At 41.9% G+C, this 21,271-nt stretch overlaps 1 protein-coding gene across 3 annotated transcripts in view; it reads left to right on the top strand.

The window, feature by feature from the left end:
• Positions 1–21,271, top strand: part of KHDRBS3 (KH RNA binding domain containing, signal transduction associated 3) — a 188,329-nt gene that overhangs the window by 90,048 nt on the left and 77,010 nt on the right. For all 3 annotated transcript variants that reach the window (XR_007148572.1, XM_047842388.1, XM_047842389.1), the window contains exons 4-5: positions 1,671–1,817; positions 14,035–14,174. Coding sequence is in view for 2 of the 3 variants with exons in the window: in XM_047842388.1 (XP_047698344.1) it covers positions 1,671–1,817; positions 14,035–14,174 (287 nt within the window). In the remaining variant the exon portion in view is untranslated. The remainder of the gene's footprint in view (positions 1–1,670; positions 1,818–14,034; positions 14,175–21,271) is intronic.

Genomic DNA, 21,271 nt, shown 5'->3' on the forward strand with positions numbered 1-21,271 from the left:
AACGAAGTCTGTGTTCTTTCCCGCACACCATGTTGCCAGTCCTTATGAACCCAGGGAAGAATCTGGTAAAGCTTCTCGCTCTGTGGAGATGTGCGACGGCGGGTTAGGATAAGAAAGCTCTGCTGTTCCAGTTTACTTCCGCTGTAGCGATGACAGTGCTTCACCGTGAGTCACAGTGACGGCCTGTCATTATCATCATTAATTGGAGCCCATCGTAGAATGGGTAAGAAATGTTTAATTCTCTAGTTTATGCTTCCAAAAGTGAACTGTTGAACATATGATTCGATGTTTAAACCTTCAGCTGTGAAAGGCAGAGTATGAGATGAAGCGATGGCCAATGTTCTGATTAGAACAGATGGCCTCCCGTTGGGCTGTGGCTGGCACGGCTAGGATTGCGGTGTATCTGACTCAAAACCCCGTGCCCTTTCATATTACACGTGTAGATCTCTCTTTTCTTCATAAGAGAGCAAATTAGTTAAGTAACAGAAGTTGAAGCCTTAAGTGGTGAGGTCAAGGGTGTTTGTGCTTCTTTGAACTCTTAGCTCGTGGTGGAATTAAAAGGTGTTGTTGCCAGGAGTTCTAGGGTTCCCTTTCATGTGGGGCTGGTGTTTTGGAGGTGCTAGCAAGGTGTCCCCCGTTTGGGAAATCACTCCAGATGTAGGTACGTACTCATCTCAATCTGCCTCATTTGAATGTTGGAAACAAAGACTTTTAAAAGTCCCAGATTCTGTCCTTTGCCACTCTAATGAATGCTAGTTAGGAGATCATGGGCGAAAATCACTTGTCCCATTCTGATCTGGGGTTTTTTTCCTCCTAATTTCCCCCCTGAGTTTCATTATGTAAACAAATAAAAACAAAGTTTTTTTTTAACGCGTATCATAAAATCATGTAATAAGATCTTTCATTTATTTTATTCGTTTTTATCTTCAGATATAGTGCCTGGCATGTAGAAATGCTTTTTTGAATGAATATGTGAATGAACAAAGGAACATAGAAATGAAATAATGTTTACCTCTTCATTGAAAAGACTCGCTGAGTGTCTACCGTGTGCCAGGCACTTTTCTAGACCAGGGGGTGAGCACCAGAGAAGACGGTCACAAGCAAACATAGAAATGAGATAGTGTTTACCTCGTCACTGAAAATACTCGCTGAGTGTCTACTGTGTCCTGAGTACTTTTCTAGACCAGGGACGAGCACCAGAGAAGACGGTCACGGTGTTTGCTCCACTGTGCCCACCTTCCGTGAGCGAAATTAGAAAAGAGTCAAGTAAAGAATAGGTTATGTCAGACACTTTGATGGCGGAAGTGCTTTGTGGCCACACTACGGGCACTGGGCGTAACCAGCGTAGAGGGAGCGGAGGAGACCAGCCAGTCCGGCCAGGGGTCTGAGGGCGCCTGGAGGGCGTCGAGCTGGGGGGACACAGGTGTCCTTCCCGGCAGAGGCAGGAGCTGAGACTTCTCCAGCAGCAGCAGGAAGCCCGGGTGTTTTCGTAGCATTCCCTGCGGGAATGGCAGGGTCAGGTTTGTATCGCAAACCTCCATCCTTGGGGTAGTGCCGCTTGCTGTTGAGTGAATCTTCTGTGACAGCCTCATGCCAGATAAGCTCTGCATAGTGTTTCTTTTCCTTTTCTTATACAGACACGCTTTTAAGCATGGTTTTTCTTTCTTCAGGAAGAAGAGTTGAGGAAGAGTGGGGAAGCAAAATACTTTCACCTCAACGACGACCTCCACGTTCTCATCGAAGTGTTCGCTCCACCAGCAGAAGCATATGCCCGGATGGGACACGCACTGGAAGAAATCAAAAAGTTCCTCATTCCTGTTAGTACGGTTCACCCTGATAGTTAATTTGTCCTTTGAAGTCCTTTCTTTATTTTCATCCCTGGTAACTCTTGTAGTAATTGTTATTTGCACAGCACTTCATTTGTCGAAAGGGTCCCTGTGAATCAGTTGGCAGTTTTCTTTCTTTATATCAGGGCGAGGGATTTCTAAAGAGATTAGGTCGCTCCGGGAAGGCTGCACGGCCAAGAAGGGTGAAGAGCACCCTTGCCAGTTCACATTTGGGGGCTTCCACGTCCTAAGCTTCTTCGTGATGTTAAAATCACCTACAGATCCACTGTTCTCCCACACGGATGCGTTAGTGCCTTCCATGGCACCAAGCACTGTGTGTGGTTTTGGGCCAGAGGCATGAATAAAAGCAGTCCCTACCCTCCAGGAACACGGAGCGTAGAAGAGAGAAACGTAAGCCGAGGATTTCAGTACCGCGAGGTACACATAACGACAGACCAAAGTGTCAGAAGCCCAGAGAAGAAGGACACTGTGGAGGTAGTTGGCTGGCTTCTGCCAGGTGTTTTGTGCTTTGTTGATGGAACAATTGCTTGTCTATTTTTAACCCTTTCCAGACACTCTGATGTTGCTAAGAATGTGATTATTTAAAGAGAGTGTATCCCTACTTCCATTATGAAAGTTAATTTAGGTCTTCTGTATAACTTGCATGTTCTAGATTAAAAAACTAAAACATTGAACATTTTGCCTCTTTAGACAATTTATTTAGAGAAGCTGTCACATCTGCCAAACAGCTGCCTGGGGTAAGACTGTCTTCAGCAATCCCAGGTTGGTCTAGTAGATTGACTTTACATACTGTAGCATATGTATCATGACTATATTATCTGTGAAGAAAACTGTTGAATTTAGAAGGAAAGGATATTGTCAATCACGATTGCCTTGGAAAAGCCAAGACATGAGATTGTATTAAGTCATTTTACTTGGGAGCTGAAAATGTTTAAGCTTCCCTTTGTTCCCTCAAGCCAATATGATGATACATTTATTCATTTAGTTTAAAAACAAAGATTTTGAGTGCTTTCTATGTGGTAGATACATGGAAACTAATAAAAGACATTCTTTTCTCTGCCCCTGTGGAGTCTGTCTAATGGGAGAGTTTGATAAGAATCAGATACCCATATAAACATTGGCACTCTGACAAGACTGACTAAGGAGAGGTAAATTTAATGTCTTAGTGATCAGTCTTAGGGGGTGTTGACCTAGCCACGTGGGCTGCCACAGGGCCTCCCACCCTGTCCCCTTTGCACTCCTCCACCAAGACATGGTTTCTCTGTCCTTGAATCTAGGCGGGCCAGGAGAACTCTTTGCCTAACCCCCAGTTACAAAGATTTTCTGCTGTTTTCTTCCTAATCTTTTATAGTATTAGCTTTTACAGTATTAGTATTAGCATAGTATAGTATTAGTATATAGTATGTGTCATTTAAGTCTATTATCGTTAAGTTTATTTCTTTTTTAGAGAAAAAGAGTGAATGCACATGCAAGTGGGGGAAGGGCAGAGAGGGGGAGAAGTGGGGGGGGGGAGAGAGAGAGAGAGAGAGAGAGAGAGAGAGAGAGAGAGAGAAAATGAATGAATGAATCCCAAGCAGGCTCCATGCTGTCAGTGGCAGAGCATGATGTGAGGCTCGAGCCCGTAAACCATGAGATCATGAACTGAGCGAAAACCTAGAGTCAGATGCTTAACCCGCTGAACCACACAGGTGCCCCAAGTCTGCGATCGATTTTAAGTTTTGTGTGGTGGGAAGGTAGAATGTAGGTTTCTCGTTTTTTATATAGATGGCCAGTTGTCCCAGCACCATACGATGAAAAGACAATTCTTTTCCCGTTGAACAGCAACACCATTGTTGAAAATCGATTGAACATAAATGTGTGGATTTGTTTCTGGATTCTCAGTTCTGTTCCATTGATGTGTATGCCTGTCCTAATGCCGGTGTCATGCCCTTAATTACTTTAGCCTTCTAGTACCTTGATTTGAAATCCAGGTTGTTGATTCTTTTACAAAGAAAAAGTTCTACTTCAAAATTGTTTTGGTTATTTTGGCTCCTGTGCATTTCAACATCTATTTCAGAATCAGCTTATCAATTTCCACACAGAAGCCTCCCGGGGTTTTGATAGAGGATTGAATCTGTAGCTCAATTTGGGGATTATTTCCATCTTAACAATATTTAGTTTTCCAGTCCACAAATATGAAGTGTCTCTACTTAACAGATTATTTTTTTTTCATTTCTTTCAGCAGTGTTTCGTAGTTTTCAAGGTACTAGTCATATATATACTTCTTTTATTAAATTTACTCCTAAGTATTGTACACTTTTTGATGCTATTGTGAATGCAGTTTTTAAAATCTCATTTTCAGTGATCCTAGGTTATAGAAATGCAGTTGACTTATATACACTGATCTTGGGTCTTGTAACTTTGCCGAACCATTAGTTCCAGTGTGTTGTTTCATTTTTATGGAATCATTAGGATTTTCTGTATGCAGAGTCCTGTTATCTGTAATAAATTTTACCTCTTCTTTTCGGATTTTAATGAAATTAAAATTCAGTTTTTTATTTTATTTTTCCCTTGTTACGCTGACTAGAACTTTGAGTGCTTTGTTGAGTAGGAGTCGTGAAGATAGACATCTTTCTTGGTGCTTTGAGTTTTCACCATTAAGTCTGACGTTAGCTGTAGATTTCACTGCTGCCCTGTATCTTGTTGAAGACGTTCTCTTCTGTCCCTAGGTGTTGAGAGGCTTTACCCTGAATGAGTATTTGTTATTGTTGTTGTTGTTAATACTAGTGTATTGCATTAGTTGATATCCAGATGTTATGCCAACCTTGCATTACTAGGTGAGATCCCACTGAAATTACATGTTGCTAGAATTGATTTACAATAGCTTGTTAAGGATCTTGATCTCTATAATCATGGCGGATATTGGCTTGTAGTACCGTATTCTTATAATCTTTGTATTAACCCACACATTTACCATTTCGGCTTCCTTTTTCTTTCTGTGGGTAGAGTTACCATATGGTGCTACCTCTTTTCAGCCCAAAGGACTGCCTTTAGCCTTTCTTGTAACTGAGACCTGCTAACCAAAAAACTGGTTTTGTTTTTCTCAGAATGTCCTTATTTCGCCCACCCTCTGAAAGATAGTGTGTATAATTCCTGGTTGACAGTTTTTTCTTTCCAGTCATAGAAGGCCAGTCTGCTGCTTTCTGGCCTTCATCATTTTTGGTGAGAAGGGCATTCATTCATGATTTTGTTGCTAATGTACGTGATCTGTTGTTTTTCTCTTGCTGCTGCCAAGGCTTTGTCTTTTCATTTCCATTAATTTGACAATGGTTGTGTGTGCTTATCTTCCTTGCTTGTTAAGCTTTGTGAAGCCATAGGTATATGTTTTTCTTCAAATGTGGGACATTTTCAGCCATTGTTTCTTGAGAATTTTTTTCTCTTTTTTCTTTCTCCTCTGCTCCCCTCAGGCCCTGGGCTCCCATTGGTTGTATGTTGGTCCACTTGATGGTGCCCCGCATTTCTCTGAGTCTCCTTTCCCTTCATCCTTTCTTCTCTGTGTTCCTAACTGGATCATTTTAATTGGCTTATCTTCAAGTTGGCTGACCCATTCTTTTGTCATCTCAACTCTATTGTTGCGCTCCTTTGGTTAATTTTTCATTATCGTTGTTGTTGTTGTACTTTCTTTTTCTTTTTTTCTAAATCTTTTTTTTTTTTTTTTTTTTTTTTTTGTCCAACATCTGGGCCCTCTCCAAGATAGTTTCTTACTATTAGTTGACTGCCTGTCCGTCCTTCCTTCCTTCCTTCCTTCCTTCCTTCCTTCCTTCCTGTCATGTTTTCATGTTTCTTTGCATGTCTCCCAGCTTTTTTGTTGAAAACTCCACATTTCAGGTAGCATATTATAGCACATTTACATTCCGACTCATTTTATTCTTCAAGCTCTGTTGTCGCAAGTTGTTGTTTGTTTGTTTCTTTAGTAATTTAGTTGGACTAAATCTGCAGAGTCTGTCTACTTCATGGTTTACAGCTTTGTTAATTTTTTTACTTCTCACTTTTATTTTTAAGCCTGGCCTGCTGGGCGTGTCCTGTATGGCCACATCTCTCGGACATCAGCCAGTGATTACTTAGAGGCTGTGCTCACACACCTGTGTTCGTAAGGCTTCTGCCGCCTGCTGATAAAATTGTGGGGGTGCACCCACAGGTCGGTCCATCGTCGTATCTTCCCTGGTCTGTACTTCACTTGTGACCGAGGTGTTAATCCCTCTACCTCCTTTGCCAGGTGTACAGACTCACTGTCAGGGAAGGATGTGTGGAGAGTGTTAAGCTCTCTCCATTCTCTGCTGTACATGTGCTTAACCTTCCATTCAGCAGAGATGTGCGGGGAGCGTATCCAGGCTCTCCAAGGCTGCTACGTTTCTGGCTAGTCTGCCAGGCTGTCACTTGCCCCACCCGGAACCTGAGTATTAGGCTTGCTGATTCACTGAGCTTCTATTTATTTGCTACCAAAATGGCTACTGATACTGACAGTGCTCCTGGGCATGGGAGTTTTTCATACCTTCTTCCAAATTAAGGCAGCTTCCCCTGCAGCAAACTGTTGGTCTTCATGTCTTTCCCCACAGTGGTACCGACACGTCATCTGGGCTGGGGAGGGGGGCGGGTAGCATCCCCACACAAAATGCCACAGACTCCCACTCTTCGTGCCTGACACGAATACATTTCTTGCATTTTTAATTTATTATATAACTTCAGTCAGTTCCCACTGTTCTGAAATGGTTGCTTTTACATGTGTGGTCAGCTTTTGTTGTTGCTTTTTATGGAATGGCTTTGCCAAGCTCTTTGTTTGGCTGTACTAAAAGTCCCTCCTCTCTTATTCATTTTTTTAATCTTATATTATTTTGGACCTCTGACCATATGAGCATGTGCAACGTTTCCCTCCATTCTTTTTAACGTCTGCATAATATTTCATCATACGCATGTTCTAAAATTTATTTAATCAGTCCTCAAATAATGAACATTTATGCTATTTCTTGTAGAGTATAACACAAACACTGATCCTAGGATTACTCTTTGGCATAATCATTGGCATATTTGGGGCAAATATATCTGAAGAGAACATTCCTGACCGAGAATCCATTAAATTGCAGTGAATTATTTTTAATAATGACATTTAAAACCTTTGTTCTCGTTCTCTAGGCTAACACATTTAAATATGTTCTAAACTTACTGGACAGAAAAATCCCATTTACACCTATGTAATTAGAATTCTAATCACTTTTCCACTCTTCACAATTGATGCCCATGTTTGAATTAATGCTACAGTAGTGTCACTTTCCTGATAGGGAGTTAAAATGATAATTTACTAATGACTAGTTTAAAATGTAGAGTTACTTAGTCTGTAAGCTGGCACATGTGACTTGGTTTCCGTCCTGATTTAAAATCATCATTTTCGGGGGGCGCCCGGGTGGCTGAGTCGGTTGAGCGTCTGACTTCGGCTCAGGTCATCATCTTGCGGTTCGTGAGTTCGAGCCCCGCGTCGGGCTCTGTGCTGATAGCTCGGAGCCTGGAGCCTGCTTCTGCTTCTGTGTCTCCCTCTCTCTCTGCCCCTCCCCTGCTCACACTCTGTTTCTCTCCCAAAAATAAATAACAATTAAAAATTTTTTTTAATCATTTTTTTAAATCATTATTTTAAAGACCAAGAAAATTATAACTACAGTGACTTTATCAGTAGTTCTGTCTGAAAGAAGCAGTCCCCTAACGTTTTTAAAAGTTGTCTAAAATCACGAAGCTGGTGAGTCCAGTTGGTGAAATTCAGACTTAACACAGGTGTGTTGACTCAGACTCCATCATTTTTTTCCAACTATACTGTTTGTCTTCTTGAAAATGTAGTTTTACAAAGATTATGTTTTATTTTTTTTAATGTTTATCTTTGAGAGAGAGAGAGAGAGAGAGACAGAGTGTGAGCAGAGGAGGTGCAGAGAGAGAGGGAGACGCAGAACTCGAAGCAGGCTCCGGGATCTGAGTTGTCAGCACAGAGCCTGACGTGGGGCTCCAACCCACGAATTGCGAGATCATGACCTGAGCCAAAGTCAGACGCTTATTGGAGACGCTGACTGAGCCACCCAGGCGCCCCTACAAAGATCATGTTTGAAATGGGCTTTCATTGTAATTTTTGTGGCACCATTGTAATCACCTAACTTCGCTTAGAGTAATTTTGTTTCCTGTTAAAATTTTTAATGGTATTTTTGGATTTTATGTTCTTTCCCATGAATCTGTTTTTGAGCCACAGACAATTTTGTGTCACACCTCCTAGCACTTTTCAACAGGGCAGATATTTAGCATTTATGTAGCACATTTTATTTAGAATGTGCTTTACAAATAATTTATTAATCTTCACACATATTTACTAAAATGGTAAGGAACATATTAATAGGCTTGTTATAGAGAGGTTGAAATAATGATAGATTCGAATGACTCTTTTGAGATCCTAGTACCCTAAATAAGTTACAGAAAGAATCCATAGGTACAGTAAAATCTAGACTCCTGATCTTAGTCATCCCCGCAGCTCGGCAAGTTGAATTTGTCATTTTTCTTCCCTTCCTCCTCCTCTGCAAGTGTTTGCTTATTATTCCTTCAGCTTCCTTTCGACTTCCTTTTTTGATTGTTGTTCATGCTATTTTTCTTATTGCACGATGCCTTCTACCTCAAGTTTCAAGTCATTTCTGCTTTTGAAAAGTAAGGAGAAGATAGCATATTTTTTTACAAACGTACTAAGTATATTTCATGTTTTTAATTCTAAATAATCCAGGAAACTATTGCACCTGAATCTTTTATTCACGCTCAGAAGTGCTGGTTTCTTCTATCATAAGATCCTCCCTTCCTCGTTCAGACTGCAGTCCTTTCTCTTCCTCTTTGTGGAGCCACACAGCTGGAAAACCCGCCTGCCTGCACTGTGGCTGTGACTTGCTTACTCCCACTCTTCATTCCCCCGAGATGGATTCCGGCTCTACCCTTCACCAGAAGTACTATTTCTGAAGTCTGTGTTGCCTTCATTGTTAGTGAATCCCCTGGAATCAGTACTTGGCTGCTTGACAGAATGTGAATGCAGCACTGAATCCTGGGGCTTTCGTGCTCCGATCACCTCCGTTTCCTTCTCAAATTCCTGCCACCCCTTTTCGGTCTCCCCTGTGCAGGTTTTCTTCTATTAGTTTATGTTGATGCCCAGAGCCCTTCTCTCGCTCCAGGAATGTGCCCCAAGCAATCCTGCCTATGGCTGACATTTGTATACAGAGGAATTCTTGTGCTAGAGGTCCCCACTACCACCTTCAAACTCAGTAATTCTCTAGAAGGACTCACAGGACTCAGACAATGTGTTACATACTGTGAGTATGGTTTATTTCAACCAAAAGATACAGATCAAAATCAGCAACGAGAAGAGGAGCACGGGGCAAAGACCAAGAAGAGTATGGCCCCGGTTTCCAGGTGTCCCTGTGCAGTGCAAAGGGACACAAGGACACATTTAACATTCCCAGCAGTGATGTGTGACAACACCTGTGAAGTGTTGCTCTCCAGTGAGGCTCTCCTGAGCCGCAGCGTGCAGGGCTTTTACCGGAGATCAGTCTCGTGCACGTACCGTACCTATGCACCTGACCTCGGCTACTCACCACCCCACTTTCTGAGCCAAGACGAAGGTTCCCCACTAACCGCACTGCCAGGGCAGGCATATCTGGCCAGACTGGTACAGCACGGCATCAAGCCTTAGGCATACAGAAGCCCTCTTCGCAGGCAGTCCCCTCTGTGGGCGTAGAGGTCACCTGCCAGGGGCCTGCCAAGAGCCCACCTTGACGACAGGCCCTTCTCGGTGCTGTGTAGGGCCTGAGTAACCCTCTCTTGTTCACGTCTATATCCGTATCTTTAACTTTTAAATTTCTCGTTTTTATGTCTGATTGCTATGGGACATCTCAGTTTTAGTGTGTCGTGGGCCATTGCAGATTCAGCCTGTGCAAAACTGATTACAGCATGTTCCACTGTTACTTACCTTATTTTCCAGATGCCCATTGACGGTCTTGACTTTGCTTATATCCCCCCTCATCTAGGATGTTACCATTTCTAATAAAATTAACCATTATAAATAACACCAGATCTACTTCTCCTCATTCTTTCTGCCGCTTCCCTACTCCAGGTTGTCTATACCACGTACTGGAATTATGAGCTTCCATGTGGAATTTCTGCCTCTAGTGTGTGGTGTTGTTTGTTTTTTTTTTTTTTCCATTTAATATCTTTATGGAGGTATAAATCACATAGCATAAAACTCACTCCTATAAACAATTCAGGAGCTTTTAGTATATTCACAGAGTTCTGCAACTATCACTTTAACCTAAGACCATTTTTATTACCCCCCCAAGCAAACCTTGTAATGAGCAGCAATGACGCCCCATTCTCCTCCCTCTCTGGGCAACCACTAATTTACTTTTTGCTTTTTTACACAGCCTTTATGGAGATATAATTCACATCCCATACAATTCACCCGTTTAAGGTATACAGTTGACTGGATTATAGCGCATCCATAGTTACACAGCCATCACCACTGTCTGTTTTAGATTTTCATCATCCCCCAGATCAAACGCGTCCCCATGAACAAGCACTCCCCCTCCCTGTCCCCTGCCATTCCTCATTCTGTCACGTGCCACCATTAATCCACCTCTATGGGTTTGCCAGTTTTTGACATTTTGTGTACAATAGCACAAAATGTATGGTCTTTTGTCCTGCCTTCTTTCATTTAGCATACTGTTTTTAAGGTTCATTCAGTTGATTTGTCATTGCTGGATGATATCCCATTGTATAGATGTACTGTGTTTTATTTGTGTGTTATATGTCCGTTTATTAGTCAAGGACTTTGGGGTTATTTCTGTTTCTTGGCTATTATAAATAATGCTGATGTGAACATTCACGTACACATTTTTGGGTGGACGTATAGTCTCACTTTCTTGGGTATTACCTAGGAGTGGAGTTGTTGGGTCACTTGGTAACTGTGTTTAACAGTTTTGAGGCACTGATGACTGGTTTTCCCAAGTGGCTGGACCATTTTCACTGCCACCAACAAGGTGTAAGGCTTCCATTTTCTTCAGTGTTCTCTCAGTCACTACAATACCCTTTGTTTAAAGAAACTATTTGAACATCAATCTACAGTAATTTATGTCTGGGCTCTCAATTCTATTTTATTGATCTTTATGTCTACCCTTTGAGACAGTAAGTACTACACAGTCTTTTTTTTAAATGTTTTTATTTATTATTGAGAGACAGAGCATGAACAAGAGGGGAGGGGTAGAGAGAGAGGGAAACACAGAATCCGAAGCAGGCTTCAGGCTCTGAGCCGTTCGCACAAAGCCTGACGCGGGGCTCGAACTCACAAACCATGAGATCATGACCTGAGCCGAAGTCAGACGCTTAACCGACTGAGCCACCCAGGCGCCCCTACACAGTCTTTATTTCTGTAGCTTTGTAGGCAGTTTTGATGTGGGAACATAATCAGTCTTCCAACTTTGTTATTCTTTCTTATAATTGTTTTGGATATACTAGGTCCCTTGGATTTTCGTATATGAGTTTTAGCAAAGAAACCAGCTGGGATTTTTGAGAGGGTTTTCCTTGATTCTGTAGATCAATTTGGGAGGTGGGAAAGCAGAGTAGGAATATTGTCCATCTAGCCATGAATATTGGATATCTTTCCATTTACTTAGATTTTAAAAATTTTCTCCCAACAATATTTTGTAGTTTTCAGTATATAAATGTTGCTCTTATTTTGTTAATTTATTCCCGAGTATGTTATTCTTTATGATGCTACTCTAAATGGAATTTTCTTAATTTTACTTTTGTGTTGTTCATTGTTAGTGGAAAGAAATAAAATCGATTTTGTATATTGATCTTATATCCTGCAGCCTTGTGAAACACAATTATTGACTCTAATAATGCTTTTGTGGATTCTTTGTGATTTTCTTTGCATAGGATTATGCCATACCATATATGAACAAAGATGGTTTTAGTTCTTCCCTTTCAATCTGAGCACTATTACTTTTTTTTTCTTACATAGTTGTCCTGTCTAGAATCTTGAGTACAATGTTGGATAGATGTGGTGACAGTAGACATCTTTGTCTTGGTCTTCATTTTAGGATGATTCTTTTAGTTTTTTATTGTTAAGTATAATGTTAACTGTGGGTTTTTTATAGTTTGTTGAGTGTTTCTATCATTAAAATGTATGGGATTCTTCTCTCAAATGTTTTTTCTCTGTATTAAAATGATCGTTTTTTGTTTGTTTGTTTGTTTCATTCTCTTCTTATGGTATTACATTAGCGGATTTTTAGGTATTAAACCAAAATAGCAATTCGAGTATGTTTTAGTTGGTTCTTACGTATAGTCCTCCCTTTTATCTTGTTTATACTGCTGGATTTGGCTTTGTAATTTTTTGAGAGCCTCCACATCTATATTCATCAGAATATTCATCTATAGGTTTCTTTTTTTGTAATGTCTTTGTCTGTGTTTGTACTCGGACAATACTGGCTTTGTAGGAAGAGTGAGGGAGTGCTCCCTCCTCTTTAATTTTTTTGGAAGTTTGTAAAGGATTAGCATTAATTGTTTGTGGAATTCACCATTGAAGTCTTGTGGGCCTTCAAATTTGCAAGACATTTATTTATCCGGTACTAATTTAGTCTCTTTGCTTATCTGTTCCAATTTTCTGTTTCTTCTTGAGTCAGTTTTGGTAATTTGTGACTTTTTAGGATCCATCCATGTCATGGTGTCATCTTCGTTACCTAATTTGTTGGCATATATGATCATAATTATTTCTAAAACACAAATCTAGGTATGCAGCTCTCCTCCTTAAAACTGTTAAATGCTTTTTAGTACCCTTAGTTCTAAACCTTTAAAGTTATACTTAAAATGACTTGAGGTTTTGTTGAATTTGGTTTCTGCTTTCTACTCCATGTTGAGACCAGCCTCCCTGTACACTACCCCCCCCCCCAAGTTATTTTTATATTTCAGCCATGTAGCACTTCTTCCAGTTCCCTACACACCATTTCTTAGGGTCTTAAAATACGATTTTTTCCTCCCATCTAGATAATTTTATAGTCCCTCCTCTGGTAATTAGTTCCCACTCATACTTAGATGACACATCTTTTTTTTTTTTTTTAATTTTTTTTTTTCAACGTTTATTTATTTTTGGGACAGAGAGAGACAGAGCATGAACCGGGGAGGGGCAGAGAGAGAGGGAGACACAGAATCGGAAACAGGCTCCAGGCTCCGAGCCATCAGCCCAGAGCCCGACGCGGGGCTCGAACTCCCGGACCGCGAGATCGTGACCTGGCTGAAGTCGGACGCTTAACCGACTGCGCCACCCAGGCGCCCCTTAGATGACACATCTTAAAGAGAACCTACTCTTACTACCACAGCTTAAGTTAGATACCATTTAGACCGAACTTTCTTTCTATTGTGAAACAGATGACTTTTGTTTATTTATTACATGTCTTTCCTGATGACTGTTGAATGGAGTTGGAGGTATTAAGGAAAGGAGGAATCAGGGATTGCTCCCAGGGTTCCTCAGATGAATATTTAGAGAATAAGACAAAGAAGAGCAAGCCTCCAAGTATAAAACGTATTCAGTTTTGAAAATGGTGCCTTTTTCTAGTATAATATCCAAATGGAATTGTACAAAAAGAATGTGTACATGTGGCTCTTAATTTTAGTAAAGCTATCATGTTGTATGTATGCCTTCCTCCTTTGTTAGAGTGTAAGCTCATTGGCTGCAGAGACCCTGGCTTGCTTCTCTAGTTTTGTTAGTTTGCACTTCACAGATGCTCAGTAACTATGAGTTGAATTGAGTTGTAAATAACAGTGCCACGTGTCTGTCTGTATATGGTATCTTAATTTTATTATAACTATCTCACTTGGAAAGTATGCCCCACACAAGGAGTAATGGCTGACTGTAGAAAATTTTAGCTTGGGGAAATTGCTGGGGTTTTTTGTTTTCTGGTTTTTTTTGTTTTTTTTTTTCCTTTTTTACAATTGATTGATGCGTTTTCATTTCAACAAACTCAAATCTTACGAAGTCAGCTATTTTCCTTGCCTTTTTTTTTTTCTATTAAATATTGTTATTTTTCTGGTCCTAAGTACGTTTGTATTTTTCACATGAGGTGAATTATGTTGTCTTCTGTCTTCTGTGTAGGACTATAATGATGAAATCAGGCAAGCACAGCTCCAAGAGTTGACGTATTTGAATGGTGGTTCAGAAAACGCGGACGTCCCAGTTGTTCGAGGAAAACCCACCTTGCGTACAAGAGGTGTACCAGCCCCAGCAGTAACCAGGTCAGTGCAATTCATTGACTTTACTTTTCCCGTTGTTAGAATTGGGTACCATGACAACCGTTTTAATCTTTTTTTTTTTTTTTTTTTTTTTTTTTTTTAATTAATAGTCAAACAGCTCTATCAGTGTATCAGTACAGAGACTTTAAGGATATATTCAGACATTATGATGTCATATTGAGGGGATTCCCTTTGTTTGAACTGAGATATTCCTGGGTTTAAACATAACCTCTACTACTTACCGGCTGATGACTGTAGACAAGTTTATTTATCACTCTAACATTAAGTTTTTGATTGTTTAAAATGAATCTTATTTTAAAGTAATAGCACTGATAATGCAAATTGAGATAATGGAAGCAAGGGCTTTCCCCATGGAATACAAGATTAGGCTGGTTCATTGCCACATCTCCAGTGTGGAGCACGATGTCAGGCACCAAATGGGGTGTCCATGAGCTTGTCATTTTATTCACTGGGAATGCCCTGTGGTATCTGAAAACTCCCCAGTTGGTCCACACACACAGAATTTTTTTTTTTTTTTTTGTCTCTGGATTGATGACTTTTTAATATGAAAATGCCTAGTGAATTCATGAAACAATTTAAACATAACCATGTATTGAGAAATGGCTGTCTCAGATTTCTTTGAGAATTATTTTTAATTTTTTACCCAAAAGAAGAAGTGACACAGATTTTTCACTGGTGACTATATATATATATATATATATATATATATATATATATATATACACGTATATATACACACACATATATATTTATATATATACGTATATATTCATATATATACATATATATACGTATATATATATAATATATTTTTTTATATATTCTTTTATGTCTCCAAGTTAATTTGAGACAATAAAAAATCAGTCTTTTTATTTGAGTGTTGTTGATCAGGCCCTGGTCAACGAGCGCAATTACAAATAGATGTTATTGCAGTGTGAAATAAACAGATCTGTTCATGGCGCCAAGTGGGTTTTCTCTATAAGAAAAGGCTAATAATAATGGGATTGCTGTTGATGGTTTAATGAGATAATTTATGTGAGTGTTCAGTGAGTGGTAAATCCCTTTCGTTTTCATTTCTTCTGTCATTAAATTTACTTCACATCATAAGAAATTACAGTTGACCCTTGACCAATGTGGGGGATAAGGGCACTGATCCCTCGCATAGTCAAAACTCCACGTATAACTTTTGACTCCCTGAAAACTTAACTCCTAATAGCTCACTGTTGGCTGCGAAGCCGTAATGACAGCACAGTTGATTAACACGTATTTTGTATATGTATTAAATACTGTATTCTTACAATAAAATAAGCTAGATAAAAGCAAACGTTGTTAAGAAATTCATGAGGAAGAGACAACAGTAGTAGTGTAAATGTATTATTTCTTGAAAAAATCCACACGTCAGTGGATCCACACACTTGGAACCCATGTTCAAGGGGCAACTGTCCGTCCTTGCTGTATTAGCTTCCTGTGGTAGCTGTGATGAATTACTCCAGACATGGTGGCTTTAAACAGTAGAGATTGATCACAGTTGTGGGGGCCACATGTCCAAAATCAGTATTGTGGGACCACAGTCAAGGTGTTAGTGTCCTCCCTCTAGAAGAGAATCCTTTCCTTGTCCCTTCCAGTGTCTCGTGCCTGCTGATCTTTCTTGACTCGTGGCCGCGTGCCTCTGGTGTCTCCCTCCACCTGCGCGTTGATTTCTGTCACATCTGTCTTTGATCCCCGTGTGCTTCCCTCTTCCCTGTGATGGTATTTAGGGCCTATCTGGATGATCCAGGGTACTCTTCCCATCTCAAGATTGCCCGATAATCACATCTGCAAAGGCCCTTTTTCTAAAGAAGGCGACAGTCGCAGCATGGGTGTCCAGAATAGAGAGCGTAGAGAAGAGCGCACACCCAGTGCCACTGTTCATGACACTTCTTAGGGATGCTGTGTTCCCTAAACCACATCTACCGTTTTTACAGAAGATAATTTCTAATTTAGTTGTCAGGTGTTGAATTAAGTTGAAAATGTTAGGAACAGATGAGGAGGGCAGAAGCTCTCCGTTTTGTGGCGTATGGTGTCTGGAGAAACACCACAGGCCGCCCAGATGAAAAACTGTCCCTCTTGATGACAGCATGTAGGCCGGTTGCCATTTCAAGGCTCTCCATTGTCTTGACAGGTGATGTTCTCTGATGCAACCCTGCGGTAGTTTGTGGCGGGGTAATGGCTGGTCAGCGCGTGGCTCTGGGCAGAGCTTTCTCTCCTGCATTTGATTATGGGCTTCCTCGGTACCACATCTCTCAAATACCCTGCTTTTTTCAGTGTAAAACTCCTGTTCCTAGAAGAGGCACTCGAAACCCTTCTGTATTTTTTCTGAAGACCTCGCTCCACATGTCTGTATTGTTTGCTCTGCCCTGTTTCCTGTGTGTTCAACCCTGGGCTGGAAACTGCTTGTTGCAGGAAGTTGGAGCTCACGCCCTTTCCTGCCTTTGCCCACATTGTTCACTGTCCTCTGCCCAGAGTTCTTGTCTTCTCTCAGCCCCTCACTTGTTTATAGCCTACTTATCTTCGTGTCTCAAACCGAAACTCATTTTAACAAACGCCTTGCATCTACTACTGAGGACTGTTCTCAGCACTTTACAGGCAATAACTAGGTCAAGCCTCATAACAACCCTGTGAGGTGGGTGCTATTATGTTAACTCACCATTTTACAAACAGGGAAGTGACTGCTTGCCCAAAGCCAGCCGGCCTGGGGAGCCGGCAGCCCGGTTCCGAGTCCATGCCCCTCCCCTCTCTTTGATCCTTCCTTTGCATTTTCATCTACAACCTGTTTCTTCTTCCATCCATTCTCCCACTGCATCTCTTCCACACAACTTTGATTCTGTCACTTACATTGTATTCTTACTGCGACACATGGCGGCATTTTTTTTAATAGAGTTTTCTTTTCTTTTCTTTTCTTTTCTTTTCTTTTCTTTTCTTTTCTTTTCTTTTCTTTTCTTTCTTTATTTATTTTAATGTTTATTGATTTTGGAGAAAGAGCCAGAGTGTGAGTGGGGAAGGGACAGAGAGACAGAGGGAGACCCAGAATCCAAAACAGGCTCCAGACTCTGAGCTGTCAGTGCACAGCCCCACATGGGGCTCAAACTCAGGATGGGTGAGATCATGACCCGGGCTGAAGACAGACACTTCACCAACTGAGCCACCAAGCGCCCCCGTGATGGTACTTTTAATACAAGATGTGATGAAAGTACGTCTATATATATATATATTCTACTACTTTTCCTCATTAAATCACATTATCATAACTTCTGCATCTCCCAGAATAAAAATAAATGGATGTGGAAACCAAGATAAAAAATTACAAAAATCCCAGGGGTAAAGTTAGTACACAAGAGTACGTGTTATTCCGGACAGTCGCAGAGATGGTCTTCGAATTGTGCTTTGAGCTTCCTTATAACCAAAGCTGAGGAAGACAAGGCTATGGAATTCATGTGTCTGAATATCTAAAAAAGTAATAAAAGACAAACATGCTCCTTAAAGCCAGTGCTTCCTAGTCCTGAAACTTGTTAGAAGTGTCCGCAGTGCACAGTCCCCAGTAGATCTCTGCCGCAGCCAGTCCCTCCATAATGCCATTTGGATTCTCCCTCTAAAATAAGTCTGGTTTTCCTTAATCACCTCTTCCATCCTCCCTAATCTGGCCACACTGCTCGTCCGGTTTTCATTTACAGTCTTAATGACTGGTTAAAATCCAAGTTGGTTTTTGTCTTCTCCCTGCTTCAGTTTCCTCGGTGGCTCTCTGTGCTGTTACAGGAACACCCGAACCTCCTGCCGGGCTCGATGACAGGCGCATCATCATCTGGCACTCTCCCTGCCCTTTCTGACCTTGTGGTTTTCCTATACTGTGGCCAGGCTGCCCTCCTTTCTGTCTGGCAAACTGGCCAAGCTTATTTCCCTCTCACGCCCTTTACATTCACTACCCCGGCTCTCACCTCGTCCCTGGGGCACCCGGTGGTAGGCAGACACGGGCATGGTATCCGAGAAGCCTTGCTGATCACCTTGTTCAAAGTCACCATCCCCCAGTCCCAGAGCTGGTCTACAGCATGCTGTCTGGGTTCCTTAGTAGCATTTACTAAACTGAATTCCACCTTTCTTGTTTGTTCCTTTTTCATTGGTTACTCCTCATTATAATGTAAACCTGCAAGGGCTCTTGTGTCCTAGGACCTGGCCTAAAGTAGTCACTCAGTAAAAAGCTGTTAGGTGAATACAGTACAATAGCAGGTCCTTTAGGCTCATTCTGGTCAAGTGTTGATCATTCAGAGTATTTTGTGTTAATATAATTTGCTGTCACCTGACTGAATGTACTAGGGGATTAGCTTTGCAGGGGTGGTCATGTGGTTATCACCATTTTGGTATTTCAGAGTGGAACAAGTTATTACGAGAGTCTTCATGAATGTTCCCCACTGTTACCACTTCAGGATGCTTTTCTGCTGAAAGATGTAAATGATCTAAAATTAAATCCTGCAGTGGGAAGTGATATGTGTTTTAATAAAACCTTTCGTTTCAGTTTCAAATGAGAGAACTAAACTTATACCTTTTTTTAACTTAGGAGGTAAGGAAGCTTCTTTACTTCCAGTCCATCCTGTGCAGGGCCTCCAGAAACCCTGCCGTGAGATGCCTCCTCCCTAGCTCTTTGCACAGACCCCAGCACAGAAGGAGGCTGGAGAGTTGAGGCCGCTCTGGGCAGCACGCTTTTGGGCCGGTCTTCTCCACCCTGGCCTGCCGCCGCCGGCGGTCTGAGCTGAGCCGCCCTGACCTCGGGGATGCTCCCTTTTATCCCTTCTTCACGACAGCTGGCTTACTCTGTGCTGCTTTCGCACTGACCTTTAGTCTGGCCATCTGGCCCTTGCTCCCAAGGAGCAGGCAGACTTATCCCCCCGCCTTCGATGCCACAAACAGCAGGAAGAAGAGCGGAACAAGCAGATGAAGCTGCCTTTCTGAGTAGTGAATACACGTGCCTCCGTACTGGGCGCTGCATGTGGTGGCTTTGACCGCGCGCGCGCGTGCGCAAAGCCAACGCAGTCCCTCGGGGCCTTTTGTAAGCTTTCGTTAAATTGGGAAAATTTTCAGCTCTGGTTTCTGTAAATGGTTTACCTGCCCCTTTCTCTCTTCCCTTTCGTGGACTGAAGTCCCATGTTAAATCTTAGGATTGCGCTTTGCAGACTATATGCCAAGGTGCTGGGAGCTGCGGCAAGCTCCCAGGTTGGCCATGGGACTTGACCGTTTCCAGGGACCCCCACGCAGCCTTCAGCATCTGTCAGACGTTGTCTGAGCTCTCAGCTTCGGGGCATTATTTGTAGTTTCAGTGTTAGATTGTTCTCCACGGATGTCTTGTCTTCGTAAGGCCCGTATTTTAGCAGTTGCTGTGTTGAACAGTAAGTAGCCACAGGTGCATAGGTCGCTACATAACCTCCACACGCGGGATCGGGTGGGACACGGGCACTTGCGTTTCCTTGTGCACGTTGATTTTCACATGATTTTACTCTTCTTTAAAACCAATCATGAATGATGTCACGGATACTAAAGATTGTTTCAGTGATTGAAAATGATGTATTTTCCCTCATAGTATGTAGAGTTATGAGAACTGTTATTAGGAAAACTGAATAATTAATATAAGGGTCTTAAACATTTCCCCAGTATATGATATGGTTAATTAATCTACTAATCTACTACTAATTTAATCTACTAATTAAAAAGTTCTCTTTTTAAATATTTATTTTTGAGAGAGTGTAAGTGGGGGAGGAGCAGAGAGAGGGGGACAGAGGATCAGAAATGGGCTCTGTGCTGACACGCAGACAGCAAACGAGCCCTATGTGGGGCTCAAACTTACGGACCACAAGATCATGACTTGAGTTGAAGTTGGACGCTCAACCGACTAAGCCACCCAGGTGCCCCAAGAAGTCTTTTTTTCTTTTTTTTTTTTTTTTCGATTAAGGAAAGGGTGAGTATAGGAAATTGACAGCATATTTATTTTCCTACTGGCCCAAATTATAGACATTTTCAATTTAAAAAAAAAAAAAAACTTTCTTGGGATTAAATTTCAGTAGAAGGCCCTTGCCTTCTCAGAACATTCTACCACCAAACTGTCAGAACAGAAGTCACCTTCCCTTCCTTCCTTCTGGTGTAATAAAAACCCGGGCATTGGTACGTGACACATGTACCCCACTTCCCGGGCAGAGGATCCTAGGGGACTTTGCTGGGAAATGAGTCTCTCTGCTTTCGTTGCCATAAGCTCCACCACCTTTCTCCCGCTGAGCTGCTCCCTCGTTGTCAGCATCCACTCACTGGCTTTTTCTTCCAGGGGTCCCTGATGGTGTATTAGTGCGTGGCCATAATGGAGCTGATTCAGGGGAAACAAAAGGAGAAAATGGGTGGTTTCTTTTCGGATCCTTTTAATAGGCTTTGGGAAGACAACGAGCAAGGCAAATAATGTTGCAAGTAGTGTGAGAACTTCCCCACAAGAGCTTGTAACTCTGCAGCCAGCCAGGGACGGGCAGAGAAGAGCAGCCACGCGCGGTTCTCCTGGTTACGGCGTGGCCGACCACGTACGTGTCAGGTGCAGCCTAAGGCCCAATAAACGTTCTGGGCCTTCCTGTAGGCTGCGGGGCCCGCTGGAGGAAGGGTTCTGACCCCCCAGTTTGCCAGCAGAGTTTTTCTGACCATAACGTTGGACAAGATGTCCTGAGAAACAGAGGCCATTTCGGGCAGACGGCATCTGGCGAGTATGTTCCTGAGCCGTGGAACATACTCCCACACGCCCGGGGTTCCAGAGGTTTGAACATCTGCCTTCCTCTTTGAAAATCAGTCAGTCCCTTCCTGCTGTCAGGTCGTTCAACGTCACAGGTTTTCTTGGAGCACTTTCTGTGGCAGGGGTTGACGTCACAGGGGTGGCGAAGTCATCATTTTGACGTCCAGAAAGTTAACAAGTGTAAGTCAGAAAAATAGGTAATTAAGACAGAGTGGCGTCGATAGGGGTAGGGGGTGTGAAAGCAAGTGCGATGGAAATAGAAATGAGGGTGCAAGGAATTTTAAATGGGGAA

Source organism: Prionailurus viverrinus, chromosome F2 (assembly GCF_022837055.1).
Source record: "Prionailurus viverrinus isolate Anna chromosome F2, UM_Priviv_1.0, whole genome shotgun sequence".
Taxonomy (NCBI): domain Eukaryota; kingdom Metazoa; phylum Chordata; class Mammalia; order Carnivora; family Felidae; genus Prionailurus; species Prionailurus viverrinus.